Genomic DNA, 27,533 nt, shown 5'->3' on the forward strand with positions numbered 1-27,533 from the left:
GTCACTTCTGTGAAAATTACTACTAGCCTGTCCATGAAATTTTAATTTTTTCCTGACAGTGAAGGATTTATTTATTATCAGCAAGGCTTGGTAACTGTTTAGCAATTGCATGTTTGAATACAAACTGAATTTTTTACAGAAATTAGCAAATGTTGACCTTTGTCGACTAGTTTATTCGTTAACTGTTCGTCAAAAATATTGGTTTATTGATAATAAATAAACCCTTTTATCAGTGATAGTTATCGCGCCGCGTATCGGTCTTGTGGAATTTTTTAACAGAACTTGGATAGATAATGCAATAACTAGTAGAAATTACAACAGGTAAAACGGACTGTCTTCAGTCGTCAGTATTTCAAGAACGCCAATGTGAAATTTTCCGATTCTTTTTCATTGTCGAGGGTTTTTTGGAGACTTCAAAATGAAATGAGATTTATTCAAATCGTATCATTTGATCAGGAGATATTAACGATCAAAGACAGTCCGTTGCAATCCACTTTTCTCTACTTCAATATGTTCGTGTTTATTCAATGCACTTGTTGCATTTTTTACCAGAATTTTAGCAAAGAATTATGCAAAACCAGTTTCCAACGCGATTACTCCAATTCAGAGGTGGATTTAAATAGAAATTTATATTTTGCTGCCTAATCTCGACATCTCCATCGCATTAACGCAAGGGCGCACGAACAGATTGTAAAGTTCCAGTTCTCAATTTATTTTGTCCATATTTCCAAAATTAATTATCGAAAGTTTCATATGAGAAATTGTATTCATACTGGTATCTGAAGGCGGATCGAGTGCACACGCATGAAAATTCTCGACCTATATTTCTCGGACTACTTCTCGTCACTGAAAACTGCTAGTAACGATGAAAATTCGTTTTTCAAAATCTCCACATCTATAAAAATATTTTCCATTGAATATTCACACGCAAGAAAGAGCGAATAAAGTACACTGAGAGAAAAATGAACAAGTTCTCAAACAAGTCTTGTTTAGACTGAAAAGATCGTGACCTAAAAATGACCAAAAAAGAAATTGTCGCAGAGTTAGTTCCACTGAAATTTTGGGAAATTTCGTAATTGAAAATTCAGAATTTCATGGAAAAATCAATGAGAACTGTAAATTTCAGTTGAATTTATTTAATATATTCTTGAATGTTCAATTAATTCAAAATTTATGCTAATTCGGCACTGAATATCCGTGGTTTCATTACAAATTCAAATTAATTGAGGAATTCTCGTCTCAAAACTGTAGAATTTCATTGAATTTTCACGGAAAACTGAAATTTCATGACGTAAATAGTATATTTCGATACGAGTCCGTAAAAATGTCTCAGTTAGATCGCTGTTTTCGGGGCCAGTTACATCAAATATTGTATGTCACACGGCGATAAAAGTATTATCTGACTCATCCGATTATAATCCTCGCCTTCAGCTCGGATGAAGGATTAAAAAAATAAAGGATTATAAAGATAATACTTTTATTGCCTGATGATATAATGTACTACGCTGTTAACAATTTTCATCTGAATTTTCCTTGTCAAATTCCGAAAATTTTTATCGTGTTTAATTTCCACTGAAATTTCAGGTAACATCACCATTGAAAAATCAAATATACCATTAGTTTTCAGTTCAAATGATCTGAAAATCAGTAAAATACTTGATTTTTCAGCGAAATTATTCCGTGAAAATTTGGAAAAATGAGGAAAGTTTCTGAATATTCATGTTCCATTAAAAATTCAATCAAGTTATGAAATTTGCGTCTCACTCCCACTGAAAACTCATGAACTTCTTTGAATTCTACCTAAAACTTGAAATTTCATAACCATTTTCCCCTAAATTCGATTTCATGTCACTCTCATGAGAATTACTATCATATTTTCCATGAAATTTCAAACAATTTCTTACAGTATTTTGACCCGTGGGACGTGTATAGCATTCGCTGAAGGTGCGCCCTACCCCCTCAAGGGTCAAAGAACACTTTTCCCACAAACATCGAACTCTATTTTTCATCACAATGTGGGCTCCGCGTGCGTAAAATTTACTTTACGCACAAGTAACGAAAAATTCTTTGAAACAACTACATCCATACCTGCGAAAAAAAAATTCATTTCAAGACAATCTTTAGATAATCAGCACTCAATTCCGTTTTTATAATTCTTAACTTCCGATTCTCTCTTCTCAAACAAGACTTGTTTAAAAAAATCGAATCTTTCTTCCTCAGTGCAGCACTTCTTCCACTCATGGAGGTTTAAATTATTCATACATCAGGATCACTCTGTCGGATTCACGATAAAATTGACTCGTTTTCCATGTACCTGGAAGACTTAATTTCCATGAAAACGAGCCATCGCCGCCATCACTAACACATTGTTAGCGATGTAGGCGAGAGGTATTACGATTTAAACTTGTAGTAGTGGGAGACACTTGCCCCACCTCCCACACCGCAGCAAGAGTTTGACAGTTCCATTACCGTATCAAACCTAACGGCAGCATCGTCGCGAATAGTTTATATTCGTCCATCGACGTGTGTGGTGACCAGCAAGGTACCCTTTTCACTCGACCATTCCATTTTTCAGTAGCATTTCGACACATTTCCTATAATGGTTTCTCACCGTTGCTTGTGTTTCGTGCGAGGAAGTGAAGTAACGAAAAGAAAAATTCAGTGACGTAAAATATATGTGAAAAATGGGCGTTTTTAGGGAAAATTAATGTTGAAATTCTCCGTTATTATGAATCCTATTTATAAATATCTCTTTAAATGGTTTCAATGAAGAAAATAGTACTTTGGAAAGCTGGGGCAATTATTTTGGAAACCGATTCAGTGGTCGTTACTATTCATTGACGTTGATCGGTACGTGCGACCTCGATGTACTCGTGTATTAAAGAACAAACGGTATTGAATTTTATTTAGCCACGAAATATAGCACTGACATTGAAAAATCACTCGTTTTCGAATCCCACATTTTATGTATTTTTGCAATAATGATAATTATAGTTTGCGTGTTGTTTTCGTCATTCGTCACGAGTGCAGTATCTGGAAACCGATCGTAAAAGTGCACATGACATTGACGTTCTGATAAGAAGTGCCGTGTCAAGTAGGAGAGTCTCGTTGCTGTATTAGACATCGAGAAATCTTTGAGTAATAATTCTGTTAACGAGGTCTCAGCATTATTCGCATTCGATTCGGGGATAAGTAGACGTGAGACTGATACGTTGATTATGCATTCTCGGCACTTACGTATTTCCTGCGCCACTGACGGCTCCACTGACGTTCCTGCGTCGATCAGCCGTACTGGTCTTGATTGCCCATCATTAGAAAGTCTTGACGCCCTATTTAATTATGAATCGATTGGTAGAAAGCGATGGGACTGAGTAGACCTTCCTACTTCGTGGAAAAATCTTCTTAAAGGAGAGTATTTTGTTGAATTTCTCATTTTTTGCTCGGTACACAGGACTAGGAATTCTAAAATAGAATCAGTCGATGAGATTGAAGGTCACTTGTCGGAAAGGTCATGGCGCGGCCTCTTTGCCGCATCAACGCCTTTATCGCAATTACCGTCTCGTCATTTTAACTAGTTCTCAGGAAGAGAAACATCAAATTAGTGGACACTGTTGGGAAGAAGTCGAAATCTCGTGGAGATTTTAGTGGCAATTTACGGACAAGCGATTTTAAATCTGATGTATTGTACGGAAAACATCATCGAAGTTTTATTACATTTTAGTTCCACTGAAATTTCGAAGAATTTCGTCATTAAACGATTGGAATTTCATGAAGAAATCAATGAGAACTGTAAATTTCGGTTTAATTGTTCCCGGAAAATTAGTAGAAATCAGGCAAATTTCGGTAAATGTATTCGTGAATTTTTAATTTATTGAAAATTTATTGCAATTCTGCATTACATATTCATGATTTCATGGAAAATTTAAATAGGTTGAAGGATTCTCATCACATTGATTTTTAAATGAAATTTCAAATTTCATTTTTTGCCTTTAAATCGCATCTATGAAAATTATTTTTTTCCTGAATTTTCCCTGATTTCCATTGATTTTTCCATAAAATTTTGAATTTCAAATGACGAAATTCCTGAGTGAAACTTATCAATAAAAAATATCAACCAAAATATTCAACAGTGAAAATGTCACCACCCCTGATACAATAATTCATTTATTATTAACGACGTTCGTTGAATATGAGCCCATAAATATTCGTTAATAGTCAGCAAATCACAAGAATTAACTCAACAAAATTAGTTAGGCAATTAAAAATAGAGCCTTCAGTCAGTGAATTGATGAAGTTGGTTTTACAAAAATTACTCAGGTCCGATGGATACAGCGCTGTATCTATAAAATTCAGGATTTACGAGGAAAAGCCACCGTAATTAATCAACCACTCCGCATTAATGGACTAAAGCTCCATAATCAGCCGAAAATATCAAGACGAAATGTGTCGTGAAAGCGTTGCATGAAAATCCCAGGAGAACATTAAACTATTAGTGTTGAGTGTCGTGTGTCACGGAGTACACACAAGAAAGTGAAATTATGTTCGGTGTGACAATGGTGGAGCCACGAGAAAGGCTAGTTGCGTGTACATCTCAAACGCACCATCAGAATAATTGTCATCGTCATCACTATCACCATATTGTCAAGACAACGAGGATACATCAGAGCTCGAGGAGCAACAGAGTTGTAACTGTGCAGGAGAAAGTGATAAGATCGCGTCTGCAGCTCGGATATTCAACGCCAACCAGCTTCATAAATCGGTATATATTTTGTACATAAATTAATGATACCATACGAGCACGTTAATCACGCAATTAGTCAACATTATTGTCCTCGAATATTGACGATTCACTTCTCCCACCCCGAAATTACTGTTACGTAACTGTCAACTCGATAAAACACTTGTCCGTACTCTTGTGAGAAGGCGATGTTGCATGGATAATACAAATTTACCCAGTGTGGGGTGTTACGCAGGATGTTCTTCGTGATTCGGCATGTCTCCCACACGTTCGAACTCAACATTTAGCTATGGTAATGGAGAGAATGAGAAAATACAGCGGTCGCGGGAGATTACGCAATCCCTCGCACGCTTTGGCTTCTTTTATCACCATAAATGCATATTTTAATTGCTGTGCGTTTATTGTGAGTCAGAAAATCAATTAATCTCGAGAGTCAATCGTGAAACTTCGAGATTTTTTCTTAAATACGCCCTGTTTGAACCGAAAAAATCGCGCGTTAAAAATTACCGATAAGTCGGATCTCGTGATGACCATCTGGCGACTGTCCTGGGATGAAGAATTTTTTTCGCAGAAATTTTATTTTATTGTTGCTAAAAAAAATTTTTATATTTGCAAACAAGAAATGTCATTAGTTTTGAGGCTTTCGCGGCCATTATTAATGATATTATTGGCTACAATGTTTGCGAAGTGTCGGCGTAATGCTGAAATCAAACGCGGCATCCATCCGGAAGCCAATAATATCAAGAAATGTCATTTCTAGCGCTACTTCTCCGTTATTCGATACTCCCAAGCGTATTTTGCTCCCGAAAAATGTGAATTTCGTGCGAAACATGGGACAGAAGTTTTTCGTTTCAGCTATTGAATATCCCCAGATAAGAAATTAATTAGTAAATAAAATGATAACGGTGCTTGAGACTTTCAAATTCCGGTCAAACAATTTCTTTTTTGGTATTTGATAATTTTTAATTCGCAATTCTTTTGGTTCAAATGAGAGTATTTTAAGAACTCGTTGGTTTTCCTCTCAGCGTAAAAAAAAAATCCAGTTTTATTTATTTGTGTTGAGAAAAGTTCGTACAACTGCGATTCAATTACTCCCGGTATAAGTCACATTCCATTGCTCATGGGGAAGCCGTCAATAGTTTGATTGCAGAGTAAAGATGCTGAAACGCTAAAAAAATGATGCACGGAAAAAACAAAATCCATATTCAATTTTATTTAAAAAAATTAGCACCCTGGAGATTCAATTAATCCTCGATTTAAATCGCATTCCGCTGCTAATGAAGAAGCCATCATAATAGTTTGATTGTATAACACTTCAACGTTCTTTCCATTTAGTTATTTTCACTCCTTTGTCTCGGCATTTGTATTCAGATCAGTGTTTCTATTGAAAAATGGGGAAAATGACGGAGTGAAGGGGGTTTGGGGCTTCCGTGTGGGAATATTTACCGGCATTCGTGTTTCCGGAGTTTTGAATTTTCGAATGAAGAGGGACAATGGACTGTCTGGTGAATGTAAATTATTCACTTTTGTTTGCTTCTCTCATCTTTTTGGTTAAAGTCTCTTAATCTGTATGGAAAGAGTTGAGGCGAAGAGTGACCAGTCCAAAGAGTTCATCACATTTTTTCCGGGAACTGTTTTTGTAGTGTAATCGACAGATGGTAGCGACCCCGCGAGCTCGTACCGATCCCTCAGTAGGAAAAAACGACCTCGAGACTACAGTCTTGGCCTCTTCAGAGTTTGACGATCACGTGGATGAAGCCAACTAGCTTTTGTGAGTGTAATTAGCGGAGTCTATTGGGTATTATTCGCGTTAATTGGTGACGAACATTGGCTCTGTTTACACCGAGATCGAATTGAGATGATGTTTTTTCTTGGAATGTTTTTTCAGCGATGATTCTAATACCGCCGTTGCGGTTTTGATGGGAATCTATGGGGATTGATGACTTCCGCCGTGGGCTGTATGAAAACACTGGGGAAAAATTCATTTAAACCAGAATAATTTGGTGAGATTTGAGTCTCACCGGGGATCACGGAGATTAACAATTATCTTACTGTTTTATAAGAGTGTATTACGTCATATTCTCCGCATTTCTATTTCAAAAGTTATTAAACATCACTGTTGGAATTTTTTTGAAAATTAAGCAATAGTTGCATTTGTATTCTCACTTTGGTGAATTTGAATTCAGTTTAAGATCAAATCGTTCATGGAATCTCTCGTTCAACTTGGAAATTCAGGATAATGGGGTTTTCCATGTTAGATTATCATTGATATTTCGATAACGTCTAGAATTCTCAAATTCATTGCAAAAATTGAACATCACAGCTAACTGAATTTTCAGTGGATTGAAAATTCAGGAAAATTGTTGCTTGAATTTTCGAAATATTTAATAAATCTCATTGTCATGTTGACCTGAAAATTGCAATTCCATTGAGTACTCCAGAATTCAACTGATTTTTGAAGAACAAAATATGTGAAAATTTCGCGTGAATGAGTGATTGTTGAAAATTTCAAGACTTGCTTCAAATTTCAGGAGTAATTTTCTGACAGTGATTAAATATAAATAATTAAATTGCATGCGTGGAGATCAAATGTAATTTTTGTTGGAGAAAATTCATGATGTCAGAATTAATTAAATTAATTTAATTTACATTATATAAACTAATTTAAATCTGCAGAAATTATTCTGCAGATTTAAACAAAATTATCGCTGTAAAATCGTGTGGCTTTACAAAATAATTATCAAAATGTGAAATTTCATTATTTTTTCTCCCGCAATCAAATTTAATATCACTCTCCCAAAAATTATCCTACAGTACGATAATTATATCCAAATTTTTCTCCCGATGATGGAAACAACAATTGGAAACTGTGAATTTGTCACGGATCAGGAGAAATTTTTGTTTAACATCCTGAGCTTAGAAACATGTATGAAATTCTGGCTGTGGGATATTTTTTCAGACGGATCTTCTTCTTGTATTCAATATGTCTGGTATTCCAATTGAATGTGCCCCCGTTCACGGACTAAATATCAAGGGACCGCCAGTTGGCTGCCAAGGTCTTGCTCTCAGTACATTCAATTGAACTACTTCTCTGCATAAATCAAAAATTGAAATTTTCAGATGTGCCCTAGAATTGGATCTGTCCACAACTTCCGTTGAGTTCCACCGGATGCTGAATAATCTCCCACATGCGTTTGTTTGTATCGTATTACACTCCACCAATGACGATTTTACATTTTGTGTCTCTCGTGAATTGATCCTTTCCTGTATCGACATAACAAAGAGTAGCTTTTTCGTTATTACTTTTTTCATTTTCAATATTATGAATGCAGTTTATGCAATAACGGAAGCGCTTTGTTCCGAGTTTAATCTCGTTTAAAAATTATTGCGTTTTTTCACTGCAATAACAATTTCAAATGCTCCGATGACCCCAGACTTATGCATATTCATTTGATATTGGTGACGCTGGGACAAAAGAGTCGACTCAATGACATCGAAAATTGATTCATGAACTATTGACCGGAATCCGGTGTAAGCAGTTTTATTCTGGAATTGAGGCACAGTTTCATTCATCGATCCAAGTTTTCTTCAACCTCTGTCACAACTATTCAGTTTATTCTGCTGGAATTAGTTCTTTCATATGTTCCTATTTGCGTAAGGTGACCTTTTCATTCAGTGCAAGAATTAACATTATAAATAATGATCGCTCCACTCGCAATTTAAGAAAGGAGAGATCGTTATTGAATCTTGCTTTAAAAACAGTCTGTCTTCAATCGTTAATATCTCTTGCTTACAAAAAATCTATGAACATGAAAAAAATGGGGAAATTTCACTGAAATTTCGGGTACATTTTTCGAAAATTTTTATCGAATTTAATTATCACTGACATTTCTAGGAATTTCATCATTGAAAATTCAGAATTTCGTGGAAAAATCAAAGAGAACTTTGAATTTCAGTTCCATTTTTCTCTGAAAATGAATAGAAAACCAGAAAATTCAGGTGAATATATGCTTGAATTTCCAGGACAGTGACACTGAATGAAATTCAATGTAATTTAGCACTAAATATTCACATTAGATTGGAAATTCAAATAAATTATGGAATTCTTGTCTCTATGCTGCTTAAAATTCTGAAATTTCACTGAATTTTCAGTGAAAGCTGAAATTTTATGATTTTTTCCCCCTAGAGCGCATTTAGGGTCACTGTTCTGAAAATTAGTAGTCAACTGTCCATGAAATTTCATGTTTTTCTAACAGTGTTCTCCAGTTATTCGCGAAGAAGTGAAGGTCTCTTTTATCCCACTCTTCCCTCCGAAAGCAGAAAAATAAAGAACTCAATTTTGATTGGGCTGATGACCTAATTGAATGACGCGTCGAGTATGTCACGCAGAGTGGTAAAAAAATCTGACCCTCGAATCACACCCATCATTTCAAACGACCCGAAACAAATGTGTCTCCCTGTTAATTAAGACAATTTCTCCGGGTTTTGTTTTGGCTCCAGTGTTCCCTCTGCCTCTCGCTCTGTGTGCACTCACACAAATTGCAGTGGATGGAGAGCCGCCAAACCGTTATCCCGGAGTATTGTTACATTTAATTCACCACCAGTTTCGGAGTATATATCATAATGCTGTGTACTCGATAACGGGAAGAGTGAATTAAGCCGTGCTGTACTTATTGCGTGTCTCAACTGGACTGTGATCATTGAATTTTACTGGTATCTTATTGGAGTTAGGGAATTGGAGCATTTCACACTTAATTCAGAACTAGCTGCATACGCAGTGGAAACTCATACTGCATTGTGTCACGCAATGTACAGCAAATAATATTAATTCGAAGAAGAGAATGATTTACACTGAGAGAAAAACAAGCACATGTCAAACAAATCTTGTTTGGGTCAGCAAAATCGTTAGCTGAAAATTGCCAGAAAACGAATTTGTCTGGTTCGAATTTGAAAGTCTCAAACATGAATAATTGTTCTGCTTTCGACAGCGTCGAAATATTTGGCTCAAGAGGCGGATAATAAAAATTTTTCGGGAGCAAAATACGTATGGGAGTATCGAATAACGAAGGAGTAGTGCTAGAATAGTATATTTCTAACCTAGGGAGGGAAAATAAAGGATCCTCAGCCGCCAGTGCAATTACCAGCCGAGCCGAAGGCGAGGTCGGTAAGCACGCGGCTGAGGGTCCTTTTCCGTCTCGGCGTAGGCGCAAAGTCAGAGTTCCCTCCCGCGAAGCGGGAGGGAAATGTAACTTTGCGCCCGCCGGGACGGAAATGACATTTCTTGCATGTACAGAGAATTAAATGTTTTTTGAACTACTAAATCTATTAATCCTTCCATTTCCATTTTACTGTATACCTCTCAGTTTTTACGGTTTTTCTTATTCCTTCATCCCGTTTTTATTTCCGCATATTTGTTTTTCCCAAATGCTCTTTCCAGTTTTTCCAAACAATGTTTCTTCGCTGAGGTGTTCCCAAAGCTAAGCCTGCCCACCACCGCAGTGCCCTAGCCCCGCAGGGCCGAACTACTAAATCTATTTTTGCGACAAAAATTTTTCATTCCAGCGCACTATGCATGTTTGGCACAAAAAATCCTTTTTTGATAATTTTCAAAAAACTATTATCTTGGCACAAGTAAAACTTGTTCGAGAACTTTGTCGTTTTTCTCTCAGTGTAGAGTTGTGGAAAATCAGTGGAGTTTTATTGAAAGTCGTATATCTGTGGAGGTGAGCAGGTCGTAGAAATGATGAATCCAGAGTCCAGATGAGTTGGCGAAATCGAGTTTCGCTTTATATCTAATTATGTACAATGTTGTATAATGTTGTTTGTGCGGAATTTATTGTAGTTTGATTGAGAGTTATGTCTGGGGAGGTGAGCATGTCGTAGAAATGATGATTCCAGAGTCCGGATGAGCTGGCGAAATAGAGTCTTCCTTTATATGCAATTATGTACAATGTTGGAGGGTAAGTTGTGGATAGGCTTGTACTCTGCGTAGCGAAATTGAGTCTTCGAATGAGTTGACAAGTGTTGAAATGACTGATCATGAGTGCTGCAAGTGTTCGAAATTTGCTGAGAGTGCAGTTCGGACGTGAGGATGTGATTTAAAAATGGAGAAGGGATGAGTGAATGAGAAAAATGGAGTAGTTTTTGGATTTTGGGATTAATTCAGGAAAGTACTCTGGGGAATTTCGCACGTTTTGATTGTGAGTGAGTATTTTTGGCGCACTGATAGAAAAGGTGAAACGATTCAGTTGCTGTTAACGAGGCTTCTTAACTATTACCGCGATTCATTAATGGTTAAATAACTAAACCCTTCTATCAGTGCAGAGGCATAGTGGGGACGTAATGATTCTACATTTGATTTTTTCCCAAAAAATTATAGTCTTTCAACTTTTTGAGGATTATTTGGGCAGTGGAGATGTGATAAATCGGCGGTTTTTTCTGTAAGAAACAAAATTATTCTGATAAAAGTTCACATTTCTCCTCCAGAAATTTTTATACGGAGAAGTTTTTGGGAACAGTCGCAGGAGTTTTGTAGAAAAGTGTAACATTTGGGGTGAAAATTCTTGAAAGGTCAATGCACTACGTGATTAGTAAAAGTTAGGGGTAATTTCTAACGAATTTTCCCCTCAGTGTACATCTGGTGCCTGGAAATGAAGTCCATTTGTTCTGTTTTCTGGATTTCTGTTGTCGTAACATCCACAAGGGGAGAAAACTCAACAAATATACATGTCAGAAACATTCAAGGAGAGAAAAGTGTATCATGATAAAAGTATCATGAGTATTTTTTCCATCATATTATTATTTGATGGAAAAATAAATGGAAACTGTGAATTTCAGTTCAATTATTTCATGAAAATCAATAGAAGTAAGGAACATTCAGGTAAAAATAGTCTTAAAATTTACGTTGATTGAAAATGCATGGTAATTTGGCATTTGATATTCACGTTTTCATTGAAAATTCAACTTAGAAGAATTCTCGTCGTTCTGCTGCTCAAAAATTTGAAATTCCAATTTTGTTTTAACAGTATATATGGAGATCAAATCCAAATATAATCAAAATTGATGCGGTATAATAATTACTGTATGACGTATACTAATTTTTACGAATTAAGAAAATAAAAAATTACTCATAATGCACTTTTGTAAAATGGTACAGTAGTTTTCATTAACAATTACCACAAAAAGGACGAAATAGTTGGTACCTATTGACCTCAACTGCAATGTTATCCGTTAAAGGAGTGCGTCTGTTAGGGTTTCCACGGCGCGTGTCCAAGTGGTGAGCGATATCTCTTCAACAGAGCCCATAGTGTGTCTGAGAGCTCTGGTTACTGTCTCTAACTTGATGTTTCAAGACGGCCCCCAAGTAGCTTCTCTACTCAACTTTTTTCACCCCTTCTTCATTCACTTCCACTTCCGCCTCTCTCCTTTCTCCCGAATTGCTACCAGATTTCAGATCCCCCGAGAATTTTTCCCTGCTGTGTTTGGATTCATTCTCGTTAAAGTGGTATTCCTCCGGGCTTTCATTCGAATATTTATCACGGACGAACTCAGATTGTGCCTCATGCAGTATTCCATGTCCCGCGAGCATTCAGTAGGAAGCAGGTGTTCCAGCGTCATGAGGCACGTGCGTTCAGAGTTATTTTTTCATTTATTCATTTAATCGTTTTAATCAAACTTTCCATTGATTTTTCCATGACATTTTCAACAAGTGTATTATATTTTAATACTATATATTCGACAATTCCCGATTTCCATTAATTTTTTTAATCAACTTGTGACTTTTCAATTATGAAACTCTTTGCAAATTCATTGAAACCATCACTTCATCAAAATTTCCAACAAATGTATAACATTTTGATACTATAAATGTGACAATTGCTGATTATCATTGATTTTTTAATCAATTTGTGAATTTTCAATTACGAAACTCTGAAAAATTCAGTGAAATCATCACTTGATCAAATTTTCTAACAATTGTATTATATTTTATTACTATAAATTCGACAATTCCCGATTTCAATTGATTTTTTATCACATTGTGAATTTTCAATAATGAAACTTTTTGAAAATTCACTGAGACCATCACTCGATCAAAATGTCCAACAGGTGTATTAAATTTTAATACTATAAATGTAACAATTATCATTGATTTGTCACATCATATCATATCAGAATTGATGTGACTGATTATCATTGATTTTTTATCAATTTGTGCATTTTCAATTACGTAACTCTTTGAAAATTCATTGAATCCATCACTTGACGAAAGTTTCCAACAAGTCTATCGAAAATGTCAGCGAAAAATGTTCAAGTGCAAAACTCTCAAGTTTCATTTAAGCCATATTGCGGTTCCCCTTCTTGATTAAAAACCGGCTAAAGTAGTTGAAAGAGAATATCACCCATATAATAACAGGTCAAGTAGAAAACTTTGGCTGCAAACAAGTTTCTCAATTGAATCAATGGTCAGATTTATTGAGTAGCCTTATCATATTCCGTTATTGCGGCTAACCAGTATCAAAGTTTTCCCGGTTTACTTTTATTAACCCCAAGACGGAAGACATTTATTAATTCCCTTACTTCCTCGTTATTCTCCTTCCGGGAGGCATGACAATTTTCTTCACTGCAAAATACAAGCATCCAGCAACTGTCGCAAACAACTTTTATTGACGTATTCTGTTATAAAAACACTTGGAAAAACCGTAAAATATGAAATATGCGGTTGGAATGAGTCGAATCATGAGGGGGAAATTTTCATCGTTGAAAAAGTGACGGGGCGCCAGGTGCACCCCGAGGGCGAGGAGCCTTCGGGAGCAGCACGAGTGCGTTGAGGTGTATATGTGGAGCGTGCCACGAGGCCCTCATATCTGTGAACAGCAGACGTTCCAAACGGCAGATGTTTCTTCTTGGTGTCCTCAGCATTATGGGGGAAAGATAAGAGGGGGGGGGAAGAAACATCAAGTCGTTTTCTTTGCCCTCTCGTGTTCGCTATCATCTGCCTCTGCAGTTCTCTATACAATAAAAAAAAACACGAAATACTGAAAGAATGGGCTGGGGAATTGGGCAGGTGGAACTTTCAGGGATTTTTCGGGGGGCCCCTTTTAAAATCACTGGGCTGGAGATATTTATCTTCAGGCACGAGACATTTTGGGTGCATGAGCAAATGATGAAACAGCATTGTGAATCACGCTGATTCATAAAATTAACGAAAATTATAGGGGAAAAATTAATTCAGTGATTGCGAGTGGAGGGAAAACAAATGGAATTGTGGCATTGGCTTCATGTTTGCAGTCGTACACATGAACTAATTAAAGTTAACGTCTTGTAGTTGTTTTTTTATTCAATTGGTGGCCCACTTGCCCATCAGATATACCTGCTGGCACGTGTATTATACTTCTGTGAAATTTATAAGAGGCAGACAACAGAAGACCCACAATCTTGCTGCCGGGTTTTTTTTTTTATACTCCGTTGAATCCACCTCCTCTTCGCATTTCCTCCTGCCCACCTTTACGGCAATTGGACTCCTGCCACTGAGACGCAAGAGGATTCTTTTCGGAAGCAGCTGCTCCCCCTGAGCCCTTCAAATTCAGTCAACCACCAGCCACGGTATCCTCCGGACGCGTCCTCTCGGGCTGTGAAGTTATATTATTCAACTGGCTTGAAATATTCAGCATGAAATTTTTTGAAATTTAATTGTCTTTTGTATTGATTAGTTGGACAGAGATCGAGTGGATATTTTTGTATTGAGAATTAGCGTGAAGGCGGGAGGAGATTGTCTAGGAGTGATTTATCGCTGTTTGGAACTTCTGATTGCGAAGATGATTATCTGTATCTCAGGATTTTTAACGGGGTATGTTTTATTTTCGTTTTCTGCGCGGAAACAATTGCTGTATGGTGCAGTGCATGGACTTTCCAGTAATTTAAACGAAAATTCTAGTAAAAAATACAGTAATTTTGGGGAATTTTGATCTCATATATTGCATTTTTTACTATTCTTTTAACAAAAACTTCTCCAAGCTCAGTAAATTTTTGGTTTTGTTCATCTTGTGACATGTTCTTCGTAAAAAAATCACTGCTTCTCATTCGAATGATGATTCAATGCCACATTTCACATTAATTTTTCTAATTTATATCGTGTTCACGGCGTGATTAGGCTGAAATTCACAGTTTCCATCAGGGATCGGTATCGATTCTTACTGTTTGTACTATATTTTTCATCATTATTGGGAGATAAGAATAACAAGATACTCACTCGTTTTTATTATTAAATTAAAAAATGAATGAGTAAAATGAGCAATAATTTAATACTCTAGTAAAAAATGTTTCAACTTTGATATAAATTACGATAATATTGGGGAATATTCAACTAATATGAATCTTTTGCCGGAGTTTTAGTGGAAATGCCCCCAAGGTAAGTGAATTATTATGAAAAATTTTCTCCACATGTTCTCCGCAAAAAATAAACACCTCCCTATCCGGATGATACTGTTTGGGGTGAATTATTCTGACTCATACAATGATTCATTGTAGGCAGTAGCCTGTGGCTACACCTATTTCGACCACCTGGCGTGGTAACATTGTGCGTAACATGAACAAGTCGGAATTTAATTGCCGAGCCCTTTCGAAAACCACCCGTGATGCAGAACAATGTATTCTATAACAATGCAAACACTCGAAGAATTGAGAACGAATTATCAAGTGAATAGAATAATCGGATACAATTGGCAAAACAAGCTTTTTCTCAATTAACATTTAACCTCGGGGGAGTAGATGATATTGAATTAATCTCCCGAATGATAATTTTTGTTTTATTATTTTCGTATCGATTTTTCATTCAGGCGTAGTTGACAGACCTGCCAGCCGCACAGGCGGCAATGTCGGTAGAGCGCCCCCCGCCCCTTGTCTGATCGCGGAAAAGACTCTAGGCTATATATTGATGTACACAACACAAATAGGCCCCGCCAGGAAATTATGTTTGATAATCACCGAGTTCAACCAACCTCGCCGTCCGGATATTGAACGCCGTGCCAAATTCGTTTTCATATCACCACCGATCTTCTCACATTATTAATTAAACCGGCGGGGGAAATGCACGGATTTATATACAACGAGCCAATTGATGGAGATATTCGCTGAAAATGAATTGATTTATGACAAAAAAAAATATGCTTGAGATAAACAAATGACCAAAATTTTCATGTAAAATTCCCGCATTGGATTTTTTATCTTTAATTTTCCTCGTTTTTATCTTTTTCTATATTTATTCTTAGTAAATTAAAAGTGTAGAATTGTGGAATCATTTGCAACAAGCAAGTGGGCTAGCGTGCTAGTTTGTCATGTGAGCGACCGGGTTCGATTCGCCGTGGATTCGCAATTTTTCGGAATTGGCTAACCGCAGTGGTGAAATTGCACGGAGAGAAATGTTCAGTAAAAATTACGGAACTCACAATTCGCTCATCGATTACGGAATCGATTCAGAAAATTTAAGTGACGGTATCGTAATTTTCCACAGGAGATTCAGATAAAAATTACGGAACTCACAATTCGCTCATCGATTACGGAATCGATTCAGAAAATTTAAGTGACGGTATCGTAATTTTCCACAGGAGATTCAGATAAAAATTACGGAACTCACAATTCGCTCATCGATTACGGAATCGATTCAGAAAATTTAAGTGACGGTATCGTAATTTTCCACAGGAGATTCAGATAAAAATTACGGAACTCACAATTCGCTCATCGATTACGGAATCGATTCAGAAAATTTAAGTGACGGTATCGTAATTTTCCACAGGAGATTCAGATAAAAATTACGGAACTCACAATTCGCTCATCGATTACGGAATCGATTCAGAAAATTTAAGTGACGGTATCGTAATTTTCCACAGGAGATTCAGATAAAAATTACGGAACTCACAATTCGCTCATCGATTACGGAATCGATTCAGAAAATTTAAGTGACGGTATCGTAATTTTCCACAGGAGATTCAGATAAAAATTACGGAACTCACAATTCGCTCATCGATTACGGAATCGATTCAGAAAATTTAAGTGACGGTATCGTAATTTTCCACAGGAGATTCAGATAAAAATTACGGAACTCACAATTCGCTCATCGATTACGGAATCGATTCAGAAAATTTAAGTGACGGTATCGTAATTTTCCACAGGAGATTCAGATAAAAATTACGGAACTCACAATTCGCTCATCGATTACGGAATCGATTCAGAAAATTTAAGTGACGGTATCGTAATTTTCCACAGGAGATTCAGATAAAAATTACGGAACTCACAATTCGCTCATCGATTACGGAATCGATTCAGAAAATTTAAGTGACGGTATCGTAATTTTCCACAGGAGATTCAGATAAAAATTACGGAACTCACAATTCGCTCATCGATTACGGAATCGATTCAGAAAATTTAAGTGACGGTATCGTAATTTTCCACAGGAGATTCAGTTAACGCGCTACACTAACGCGGAGTTTCACACTTCGCGTTAAATCGCGATTAACATCACTGTGGATCGTCGAATGTAAGTTGAAAATCTTGAGCTTCTCGGTTCAAATCCGAGTTGCGGTATTTTTTTTTTCAATCATAAATTATAATTATCCGCGGATAATCTCGGATCTAGCCATTGGCCCAGGTGTCTCAAGGGTCAGAAATCAAATTTCTTGTTTTGAAATTTCTGTCACCTCCACTTGATATTTATTTAAGAGTTGAATTATTGGGAGATCACCAGCTGTATGTCGAAAAATATAATTTTAAAATCGAATGTATTACGTCTATTGGGTTGAGAATGCTCTCTAGATTAACAACATTACGAAATTCGTCATGTACTAAAAAAAAAAAATTGTGTGATTTCAGTTTCCCCCAGAAGATGGATCGTCAGAACCACAATGTCAGCCTGGGTCAGAACCATGGAGGCAGTACACACGGGGTTTACTCATCGGGAAGTCAGACTTCTCTATCGACCTCCTACATAACAGGCCAGTCGTACATACAGGGTCAAAATTACGCAGCGTATCCAGCAGCGCAGACAGTGCAAATTTACCCCCACACGTATAATCAACCACAGAGTTATGGCACAATGGTACAAGCTTACGGTGGACAGCCTCAGTCAGGTTACCAGCAGGCGCATCACAAAAAAGGGACAATTAGAAATGGCGATGTCCACAAGCGCTGCAGACTCCAAACTGCGTAAGTTTCAATTATTTGGCACTGTTTCGGGGGCATTAACGCTTTCTAAGTACTTCAATCATTTTTAACTGAATATCAACGCTTCCACTTGATTTGCCCGATAAACTCCCCAACTAATTTTATCATTCAAACTTTGGACCTCTAAATCTGAGTTTTCACTTTGGACCGTTAGGAAACGTTTTAAAAATCTTCAAAAGAAAAGAGAAGAAATAATAAAATAATAGGAAAATTGCAATTTTTAAAGTTGACGGTATTTTTCATAAATCATCAATATACAGTCAATTTTTTACCCCAAAAAGTATTTCAAAAGTTTAAAGAATTTTAATTATTATTTATTCTTCAGAAAACAAAAAATGTTGCAAAATTTAATTTAAATGACGCTGTATTCATGAATTGGTTCAGATTACCTCACGCAATTCAATCGAGATCCTTAATCACTTCGAAAATTCATTAAACTGTTTCATCAATTCCATCTACGCTCGATTGCATCCGAGAACTCCTGACGAAGCGATTGAATCCCATCGATGTTTAGGTATTATATCTGCAAAAATGTCAGAGTTGTCTCATTCGAAATTCTCGATTGCAAAATATAATTCAAATGGTGCTAAATTCCTGAATTGGTTCAAATTTTCCTCGTGCAATTCACTGGCCTAATTTGATGATTAAAAATGTCTGAAACTGTATTGGACATCCTTAATCACTTTAAAAGTTCATTAAACTGTTTCACCAATTCCATCTACGCTCGATTGCATCCGAGAACTCCTGACGAAGCGATGAAATCCCATCGATGTTTTGTTATTATATCTCCAAAAATGTCAGAGTTGTCTCATTCGGAATTCTCGATTCCAAATATAATTTACATGACACAAATTTACAAATCCATGAATTGATTCAAATATATTGCAGATCCTTAATCACCTAGAAAATTCATTAAACTGTTTCATTAATTCCGTCCGCGTTCGATTGCACCCCAGAACTCCTACTGGAGTGATTGAATCCCATCGAAGCTTTGTCACTATCATCTCCGAAAATATCGGAGTTGTCTCATCGAAACTTGCCGATTATCTGTTAATTTCCCTCCCATTTCTTGACACACAGCAGTTACGAGCTCTCCCAGGATCTCCTTGACAAGCAGATCGAGATGCTCGAACGAAAGTACGGAGGCGTTAAAGCAAGAAACGCAGCACTCACGATTCAACGTGCATTCAGAAGGTACACATTACTGAAGAAATTTGCTGCTATAACAGCAATGGCCAAAGCGGAAAAACGGTTAAGTAGAACGATCCAAGAGAGTGCTGACCGGCCGGGTGACCACGAGAGGATGGTATACCACAATCAAGTTTACATTCAACAATCACCGCAGTCGGCTAATCGGCCTATGCCCATAAGAAGTATGTCACTGAGAGAGAGGAGACACGTTGAAAATTCAGGAATGCCAAGGAGCCTGAGTGGCAGATGTGAGGTGCAAGTTATGGGCCATCAAGTTAATGCTGGACATCAACATCCAGGGTATAATCTACATCAGAGTGGGAGGCACACACCGTCACTAACACCGAGCCCGTGTGCTAGACATCAACCACCACCTAGTCCTTGCTGGGATACTAGCTCGCAAGAGAGTGGCTCAAGCATTCATTATTACAATCCTCAGGTACGATTACTGAACAATTCATTGAAATTATCGCGAGAATTTATGAAAGCACTTTATCTTTCTCGAGACATTTATCACTTTCGGAGAAGAGACTGTAAAACGAAATGAAATTGGAGAAAATTGTGCTATTTATGGGCAGAGTGAATAATAAATAATTCTTTAATGCAATCATACAGAATGGATAATCGGTGGATGACACTGTTAGAATAAAATTGGCACATCACTGAAATTTCAAAAATACATTTAGTATACAAGTTTCGTGAGATAATTGACCGGAAATTTGAAATTTCCATTGATTTGTTAAAATAGCATTTCGAATTTTCACAATGAGTGATAAAAATTCACAGTAAGTGTCCCGGGAAATTATGAGAAAAAATATATGAAAATGAATAAGATCATTAACATTATCCCGTCAAAATCTACTGCATCCATAATAACGTTAATTAAATTAATTTCCAGGAAACTCTATGCGGACTTCGTCAAGAAACTCCACCCCGTGATCTCCACAGAACGCCGTGCACATCCCCTTCAACTCCTCACAATCTTCAAGCCCCCTTGGCACACAGTTGGGGCAATAGTTCGCAATTAGGATCCGGTGGGCGTTCACGAGGATCCACCAAGAAGGTGCCCCCCGAGGTGCCCAAGAGAACGACATCAATAACCTCGAGATCGATGGAGCAGCGCCACAACGGTCTGAGTAAAAGTGTGGAAAATGGAAGTTTGAGTTCTGTACAAAGTTCAGGTAGTGACTCGACCAATTGCGAGAGTTCAGAGGGAGATGTGCAGCGAGGTTCGCCAATTTGGAAGCATAAAGGGATCTCCAGTTCTCCTGAACACCAGGAATGTCACACAACAGAAAACACAAGTCTAATAAACAGTGGAAAGGATCTGAGTAATTCCCACGCTGGATCTGGCTATCAATTGCCCATGATTGATCACACAGAGACTATTCCTCAGACCAGTTACAAAGTATCTGAGACAGTGCGAAAGCGACAGTATCGCGTTGGATTGAATCTGTTCAATAAGAAGCCCGAGAGGGGAATAACGTACCTCATAAGACGTGGATTTTTGGAGAACAGTCCGCAGGGAGTTGCCAGATTCCTGATCAGCAGAAAAGGCCTGTCAAAGCAGATGATCGGCGAGTATCTTGGCAATCTCCAGAATACCTTTAACATGGCAGTCTTGGAGTGCTTCTCCCACGAATTAGATCTCGCTGGAATGCAGGTGGATGTTGCTTTGAGAAAGTTCCAGGCATATTTCCGAATGCCAGGGGAGGCGCAGAAGATTGAACGTCTGATGGAAGTATTCAGTCAACGCTATTGTCACTGTAATCCAGACGTTGTTGCTAGGCTCAGATCGCCAGACACTGTCTTTGTTTTAGCATTCGCTATTATCATGCTCAATACAGATCTTCACACACCGAATCTCAAACCCGAGAGGCGAATGAGGGTTGAGGATTTCATTAAGAATTTGAGGGGCATTGACGACTGTGGGGACATTGATCGCGATATACTCATTGGAATTTATGAGAGGGTTAAGGCTAATGAGTTTAAACCGGGCTCGGATCATGTCACGCAAGTTATGAAGGTGCAGGCTACTATTGTTGGGAAGAAACCGAATATGGCTCTGCCGCATAGGCGACTTGTTTGCTACTGCAGGCTCTATGAAATACCGGATATTCATAAGAAGGAGAGGCCTGGAGTGCATCAGCGGGAGGTCTTTCTTTTTAACGATCTTTTGGTTGTTACCAAGATTCTCAGCAAGAAGAAGAGCAGTGTTACGTATACCTTTAGGCAGAGCTTTCCTTTGTGTGGCATGGTGGTTACACTCTTTGATGTTCCACGTAAGTTGATGACAGAATATTATAATGATTAAATCTGATTGTTGAGGATTTTATTTATTCGTTCATTGACTGAGTCAGTAAAAAGTGAATCTCAGCACAATAACAATTGTTGGGGAGCGAAAGATTTTGCATGCACTGATAGGAAAAGAATAAAATTTTAAGTTTCATTGAAAATTTAATGGAATTCCAAATTTTTTACTAGCAGGGAGACGAGAATCCCCAAATGTACTTGAATTTCCAATGCATTAATAATTGAACTAGAATTGACAGTTTCCATTGATTTTTTCATAAAATTTAGAATTGTTCATTACGAAATTGCTTGAAATTGCAGTGGAGAGAAAATGTGATGAACATTTTCAAAAAGTCCACTGGAAATTTCACAGCAAAATTTCTTAATTGTTCAATTTTTTTGAAGAAACAGAACAAAACTTTCATATACCTGCACGCGCTAGAGTTTAGAAACATTATTTCTGTCTTTATTGAATTATGTAATGATCAATAATAATTGAAGTTTCAGAAGATTCAATGATTATTACCAATTATATAGTTTAGTAAAGACGTAAATACTTAATCCATGATTAAATGAAGACAAAAATAACGTTGATATGATCTTAAACATGCTCAGCAGAGACGTAATATTCATTTCTACCATTCGCATGATTTCAGACTATCCATACGGTATCAGATTGTCTCAACGTGTCGATGGCAAAGTACTAGTCACATTCAATGCCCGAAATGAACATGATCGATGCAAATTCGCTGAGGACCTGCGGGAGTCCATAAGTGAGATGGATGAGATGGAAACTCTTCGCATTGAGACCGAGTTGGAGAGACAGAAGAGTAGCAGGGGCGCTCGCGGGGGGTCTGAGAACAGGGATTCAGGGGTAGCTGATGTTGAAGTGTGCCCATGCCCTGGGCCTTGCTCTGAGAGAACAGAGGTCGCCGATTTGGATCCACAGTTGAAGAGATCTGCTCTTAGCAACTCGTTGCTCGATATTCATGAACAATGTGAGTATATTTTACTTTTATCTCCCCTTCTTAAGTATTTTCCAGCTGAATTGAGCTATTTTTTGTGGAAAAATCACAACCGAAAAAACAAATTAATTTTTTATCAATTTATGAAGAGTTTTAATTCGTTTTCCTTTCAATTATTCCGTTTTAAAATATAAAATAGCTATTTTTCGTGGGAAAATCAGACCAGAAAAAATTAATAACACCTGCTTTATCTATATGAAGCAAATAATTTAATTAATTTCCCATTTTATAATTCTTTTCTCAAATATTCTCGTTACCTTGCGAAAGTAACAAAAATTTAATTAATGATTATTAAATTGCAGTTGCTGGGGAGAAACCACAGAGACGAGGGAGTGTTGGCTCACTGGACAGCGGTATGTCAATTTCATTTCAATCAACTTCAGCGAGTTCAATGAGCCAGGGAGTTAAGCATTCTGGTCAAATTCATCCTGTACATCCAGGTGCTACAATTCCCGGTGGTGGTAAGGGAATTGTACAGCAGCCATCTTTTTTAGGGGGCCTATTCGCTAAACGTGAACGTAAACTATCACAAACGGAGGAAGCAACTCCATACAGTCGTACCACCGAGGTCTAGAATTCTACGTACATCACTGAGAGAAACATCACACTACAGCGGACGATAAATTCATATTACAAGATTTATTCGGTAAGCCCTAGGCGAGACATTCAATATTCGTTTTTCTCAATAATTTTATATTGATCGTGTGTTAATAACAAACGGGAATGAAGGAAATTATTGTAATTGGGCAGGATCCGATTATGTAGGAGATATATCAGCATTCCTTTCTTCTTTTTTTAAATTATTATTCTCTTTTCGAAGGCACGTTTATAGTATTTATTGGCCTAACTGGAGTCCGGCTCTTTTATAATGTTATTTATAAAATAAAATGAACAGAATGAAGAGGAAACTTCCGGAAATTCTTGTTTGATTTTGTAGATATTTTACTTCAGGGAGTAACGGAATTTATTTCTCATTCATTACTACCTAGATTTTATCTTTGAACATGATGAATTTTAAAACGTAATCAATTGTACTGATGATGTAGTGTCAGACTATGCTCCTCTTGAATTGTATTAAAATGAAAAAGCATTATGTAAATATACCTGAGTATTTGTAATACGAGGTAGTTAAAGTTGACCATTAAAACACGAGAGAAATTGAGGTAGTTTAATGGGAATTAATAATTTATACAAATAATCATTAAAATGACGAGAAAATTTACATTTATAGAGAATATGAAGTAAACGGTTGGGATTTATTTGGAAAATATAAGCAATTGATGATTTTTTTTTCATCGACTCAACGTCTCAAATATCCCTGGAATGAATTTCAACCGTCCAAAACCTTGAACTCTAGTCTATCTTGTCAATGTAGCCTCACATTTTGTTTTTTGTAGGATTTAAGTTTAAGAGAATCTTGTGTAAAATATTGAGAAGAATACATAACTGAAAACATTGAATGCATCCACGAGACAAAATTTCGTATCGCTTGTGTAAACTTTCTCTCAAACAAACTCAGTAATTAACAGCTAATGATCGCGTCAACTTGTTGGAGCTATTGGCAAGTGCATGAGGGAAGTTTGAAGTAGAAATTTTCCACGGAATAATTATTAAAATGCTGTGATAACATCGTGATTGAAGACTGATCGAAACACCATGGAGAGTCTAGATAGCACATGTTCTCAAAGAAATTTCGTGTTCAACACATTTTCAGATTGATAAAAAACAACCTTCACGTCAGAAATACTAGATCTTTAGAATTGAAAGCATCGAATTTATCAATTAATCGTGAAAATCGATCGTTAATGAAGTCTGCATGTTGATACAACTCACAATAATTAATTAACAATGTATGAATGACGAGGTAGACTCATGCAAAGAGACAATTTGACGCGATCGCCTAAAAAATTCATCTAATCATTGTTTCCAAAATGTGTTTTGTGTTAATACACCAATGGAAAATTCATAATGGTAAACGATAATAATGTTGTCAAATGAGAATAAAACAAATGTGTGTTCCAAGAGATAAACGACTTATCATATGTAAATGTACATCACGTAGACTCTCGTTAAAGTCTGATATTATGAGAACTTATTTCAATAAAGGGAAATTTTGTCATATCATTGCGAAATACAAATTAACAATAAACTGAGCATTAATGAAGAAAGTGATACACACATTGATGCTTGTTCAACCTGTCGCAATATCAATTTCAGCAATGAAAACGTGACAATATAACAGTAGAAAATAATCGGAATGGGAGAAATGGTGAAAAAAAAGAATCTCGTGTATTATAGGTGAAATTGTACATATTATCGAATTGGAATAGATATTAAACTATGAATAATGAATTGCGCGAATGATAGTATGTGGTTGTAAAATTCATAATCGTGATTTATTATTCGTTAGATGTACCGTGTAACTCCTATTAATTTATGGAGATAAAGAAATAAAAGATAAACCCATAATTCACAACTGTGTTGCACTCTTTATACCCTTTTAGTTATGATGAAAATACGAATAGCAGGTGGCACTCCACATTCAGAGAAATGGTTTATTTGAATTAACAATACTTTATTTAAATCAAACAAGGGGATTTATGAGAACATTTTGGTTGACTTTATTTTTATTTGCGATTTTAAACACATCAAACGAATTGTTGAAAACACAAATTTTGTAAAATGTTTCTTGATCCAAATACAGACCTTATTAGCTTTTTTATTTCGAAATGAAATCGTTGCAAAATAAACCTTCATTTGAGCAAATAATTTTATTTGAGAAGAATAAAAACTGTCAAGTAAAGAGTTTTATTTGGTTCAGCGAATCGAAAACGCACAAGTTCTCAAATAAATCTTGTTTCAATTTTAAAAAATCGTAAGTCAAAAATTAACAAAAAATAAATTGTTTCCTTTAAATTTGAGCACAGCATCATTATTAAGTTATTTAAGAATTAATTTCTTATCTGCGATTATTGAATGAAACGAGCATTTTTCTGGAGCAAAATACGTATCAGAGTATCGAATATTGAAGAAATAGTGCTAGAAACTACACATCTTGCCTGTAGAGAGAATAATTTTTTTTGCAACACAACTAAAACTCTTTTTAAAAAAAAAAGTTTTTTACCTCAATCTTCAAATGGTCAATTCCAGGTTTTATTTTTTGATTGTAGGTGTACGAATAAATAATAACTCATCTATATGAAAGTTTGTTAATATAATTTATTGTATATCGAGGTTTCAACATGGAAAAGTACAAATATTGCAAATAGGGCCCGTGAGCTCTCCTCGGGAGGGAGGGAGGGAGGGATATTTGCGGTACAGTTACACAAGGAAGGTGTTTTTTAAACGAGGACTATATTGTTGATTTCATATTTTTGTGCTTCTTTTCTCCATATATCACGCATATCTAAAGTCTCTCTCTAATGTTTCCTTTTATTCACAAATGGACGACTCGCACGTGTGTGAATCGCAAATAACCATTCCACTTTGTTGTATCTGTTGTTTCTGAGAGGAATGGGAGAGAACAAAGATTTTGAAGAAAAGATAAAGTGATTTACCCAGTGATCACTGGAGATCACTGTTATAGCCAAGATAACGGCGCGATAAATCATTGCCAAATGAAGATATAATTGTTCAAAGTATCCATGGGCGCCGTTTGTGCCCGTATGTTATTCACGTTGGACGTCACATTGATAAATATATAATTCATTTCTATGCGGACGATATAAGGAAGAGGTTCCCTCCTCTCCGCGGCCCCCGCATATATTTAATACTCCTTACTTCGCCCTTTGCGCGCTCGTTCCTCGTCAATTTTCCCTTCCTTTTGTGCACTCCGTTCGTTTCAATTATCATTTATTTATCCATCATTATTCATTTCCTAAACTTTATTTTCCGTCCTAATTCAATTAAAAAGAGACGATTAATCAAACTAATAAGAAGAAAAGAATGGGGGAGATAAAGGAGTGTCAAAAATAATGACCACTAATTTAAATTGGAGATGAATTCGAGCGCGCTAAGGTGACAATATTGAACTATGATTTTTTTTTCCAAAAGTCACAGCTCGCTGACAATCTCATGCAATCAAAGCAGTCGATTTGCAGGAATTTACGCCGTTAGATTATTGCTATTACAATTTTAACGTTTTTTTTTGTTCACTGGAGACAACATCAACCTTCGACTGCGATGACGAGAACAACATGATGAGAATCATCAGCGGACCACGTCCCAAAAGTTGGAGTACTCCATATTAATCTATCTTTCACACTTTCTCTCTCACTCAGATGATTTTCATTCCCATTTCCTTAATCTCTCGTTAATATTTTCTGCTGGAAACGTGTGCAACTTTGCGCGATTACTATTTCATCAGCTAAACTCTGATTTTTTGCATTTTTAATAATCTCTCTCGTACTTCTAGCGCTCTCAGAATTCTCTTCCCAGTTCATTTCTTTTGTTTTTTTTACGCAACACATAATGCAACTAGGTAGTACAGGTTAATAATTAATAATTAATATCATTAGTTATACAATAATAACATATGACTAGACAATGCAAGATAATAATTATATTGTAAATAGTAATAATCATGGATCGCAATGTATGTCAACAATGTGATGATCTGTTTCAATTCAGTTTAAAGGTTTTTGTTATCGTGTCACTGTTGTTTGATGGTAATTTTTGTATGCGTCTGCGTAGTGTCTACTTTGTACGTCTTTTGTGTTCAGGAATTTATCAATTTTTTCGGAAAGACGTGTGCGTTTTGTTTATTCACGGATATAGCCTAATGTGACTGAGTAGTGATTTATTTTCTCTTTTTGTATTCAGCATTTTTTTGTAAATCCTGGCGCATAATTAGGGGTACATCATGCACGTTGTAGTCGTAATTCACTCTTTCGTATTACTTGATGAATTTTATATCCTTGTCGCACTGCAAGGGGAAGCCTTCATTCAATCACACTTCAGCACTCTATATCGTGTTGGGCATTATGCTCTCGTTATTCCCGTCAATGACCACATCGGGTTTCGAAATGTTCATGGTTCTCGTGTATATCTCTCGTTAAATTATGCTCTCAATG

At 36.5% G+C, this 27,533-nt stretch overlaps 1 protein-coding gene across 10 annotated transcripts in view; it reads left to right on the plus strand.

Annotated features, from left to right (window-relative positions):
* Window positions 1–24,937, plus strand: part of LOC107036199 (IQ motif and SEC7 domain-containing protein 1) — a 63,944-nt gene extending 39,007 nt beyond the window's left edge. For 3 of the 10 annotated variants that reach the window (XM_015253983.1, XM_015254040.1, XM_015254048.1), the window contains exons 2-6: window positions 17,603–17,935; window positions 19,034–19,583; window positions 20,043–21,426; window positions 22,093–22,434; window positions 22,764–24,937. In XM_015253983.1, the coding sequence (XP_015109469.1) occupies window positions 17,603–17,935; window positions 19,034–19,583; window positions 20,043–21,426; window positions 22,093–22,434; window positions 22,764–23,035 (2,881 nt within the window). In that variant the 3' untranslated portion in view covers window positions 23,036–24,937. Of the gene's footprint in view, window positions 1–2,478; window positions 2,543–4,052; window positions 4,760–14,522; window positions 14,586–17,602; window positions 17,936–19,033; window positions 19,584–20,042; window positions 21,427–22,092; window positions 22,435–22,763 lie in introns of those variants that run through there. The other 7 variants (XM_015254009.1, XM_015254031.1, XM_015254017.1 and 4 more) reach the window with 7 other exon arrangements.
* Window positions 24,938–27,533: the final 2,596 nt, after the last annotated feature.

This window comes from Diachasma alloeum, unplaced genomic scaffold, assembly GCF_001412515.2.
Source record: "Diachasma alloeum isolate Michigan unplaced genomic scaffold, Dall2.0 Dall_scaffold_00176, whole genome shotgun sequence".
NCBI classification, from domain to species: Eukaryota; Metazoa; Arthropoda; class Insecta; order Hymenoptera; family Braconidae; genus Diachasma; species Diachasma alloeum.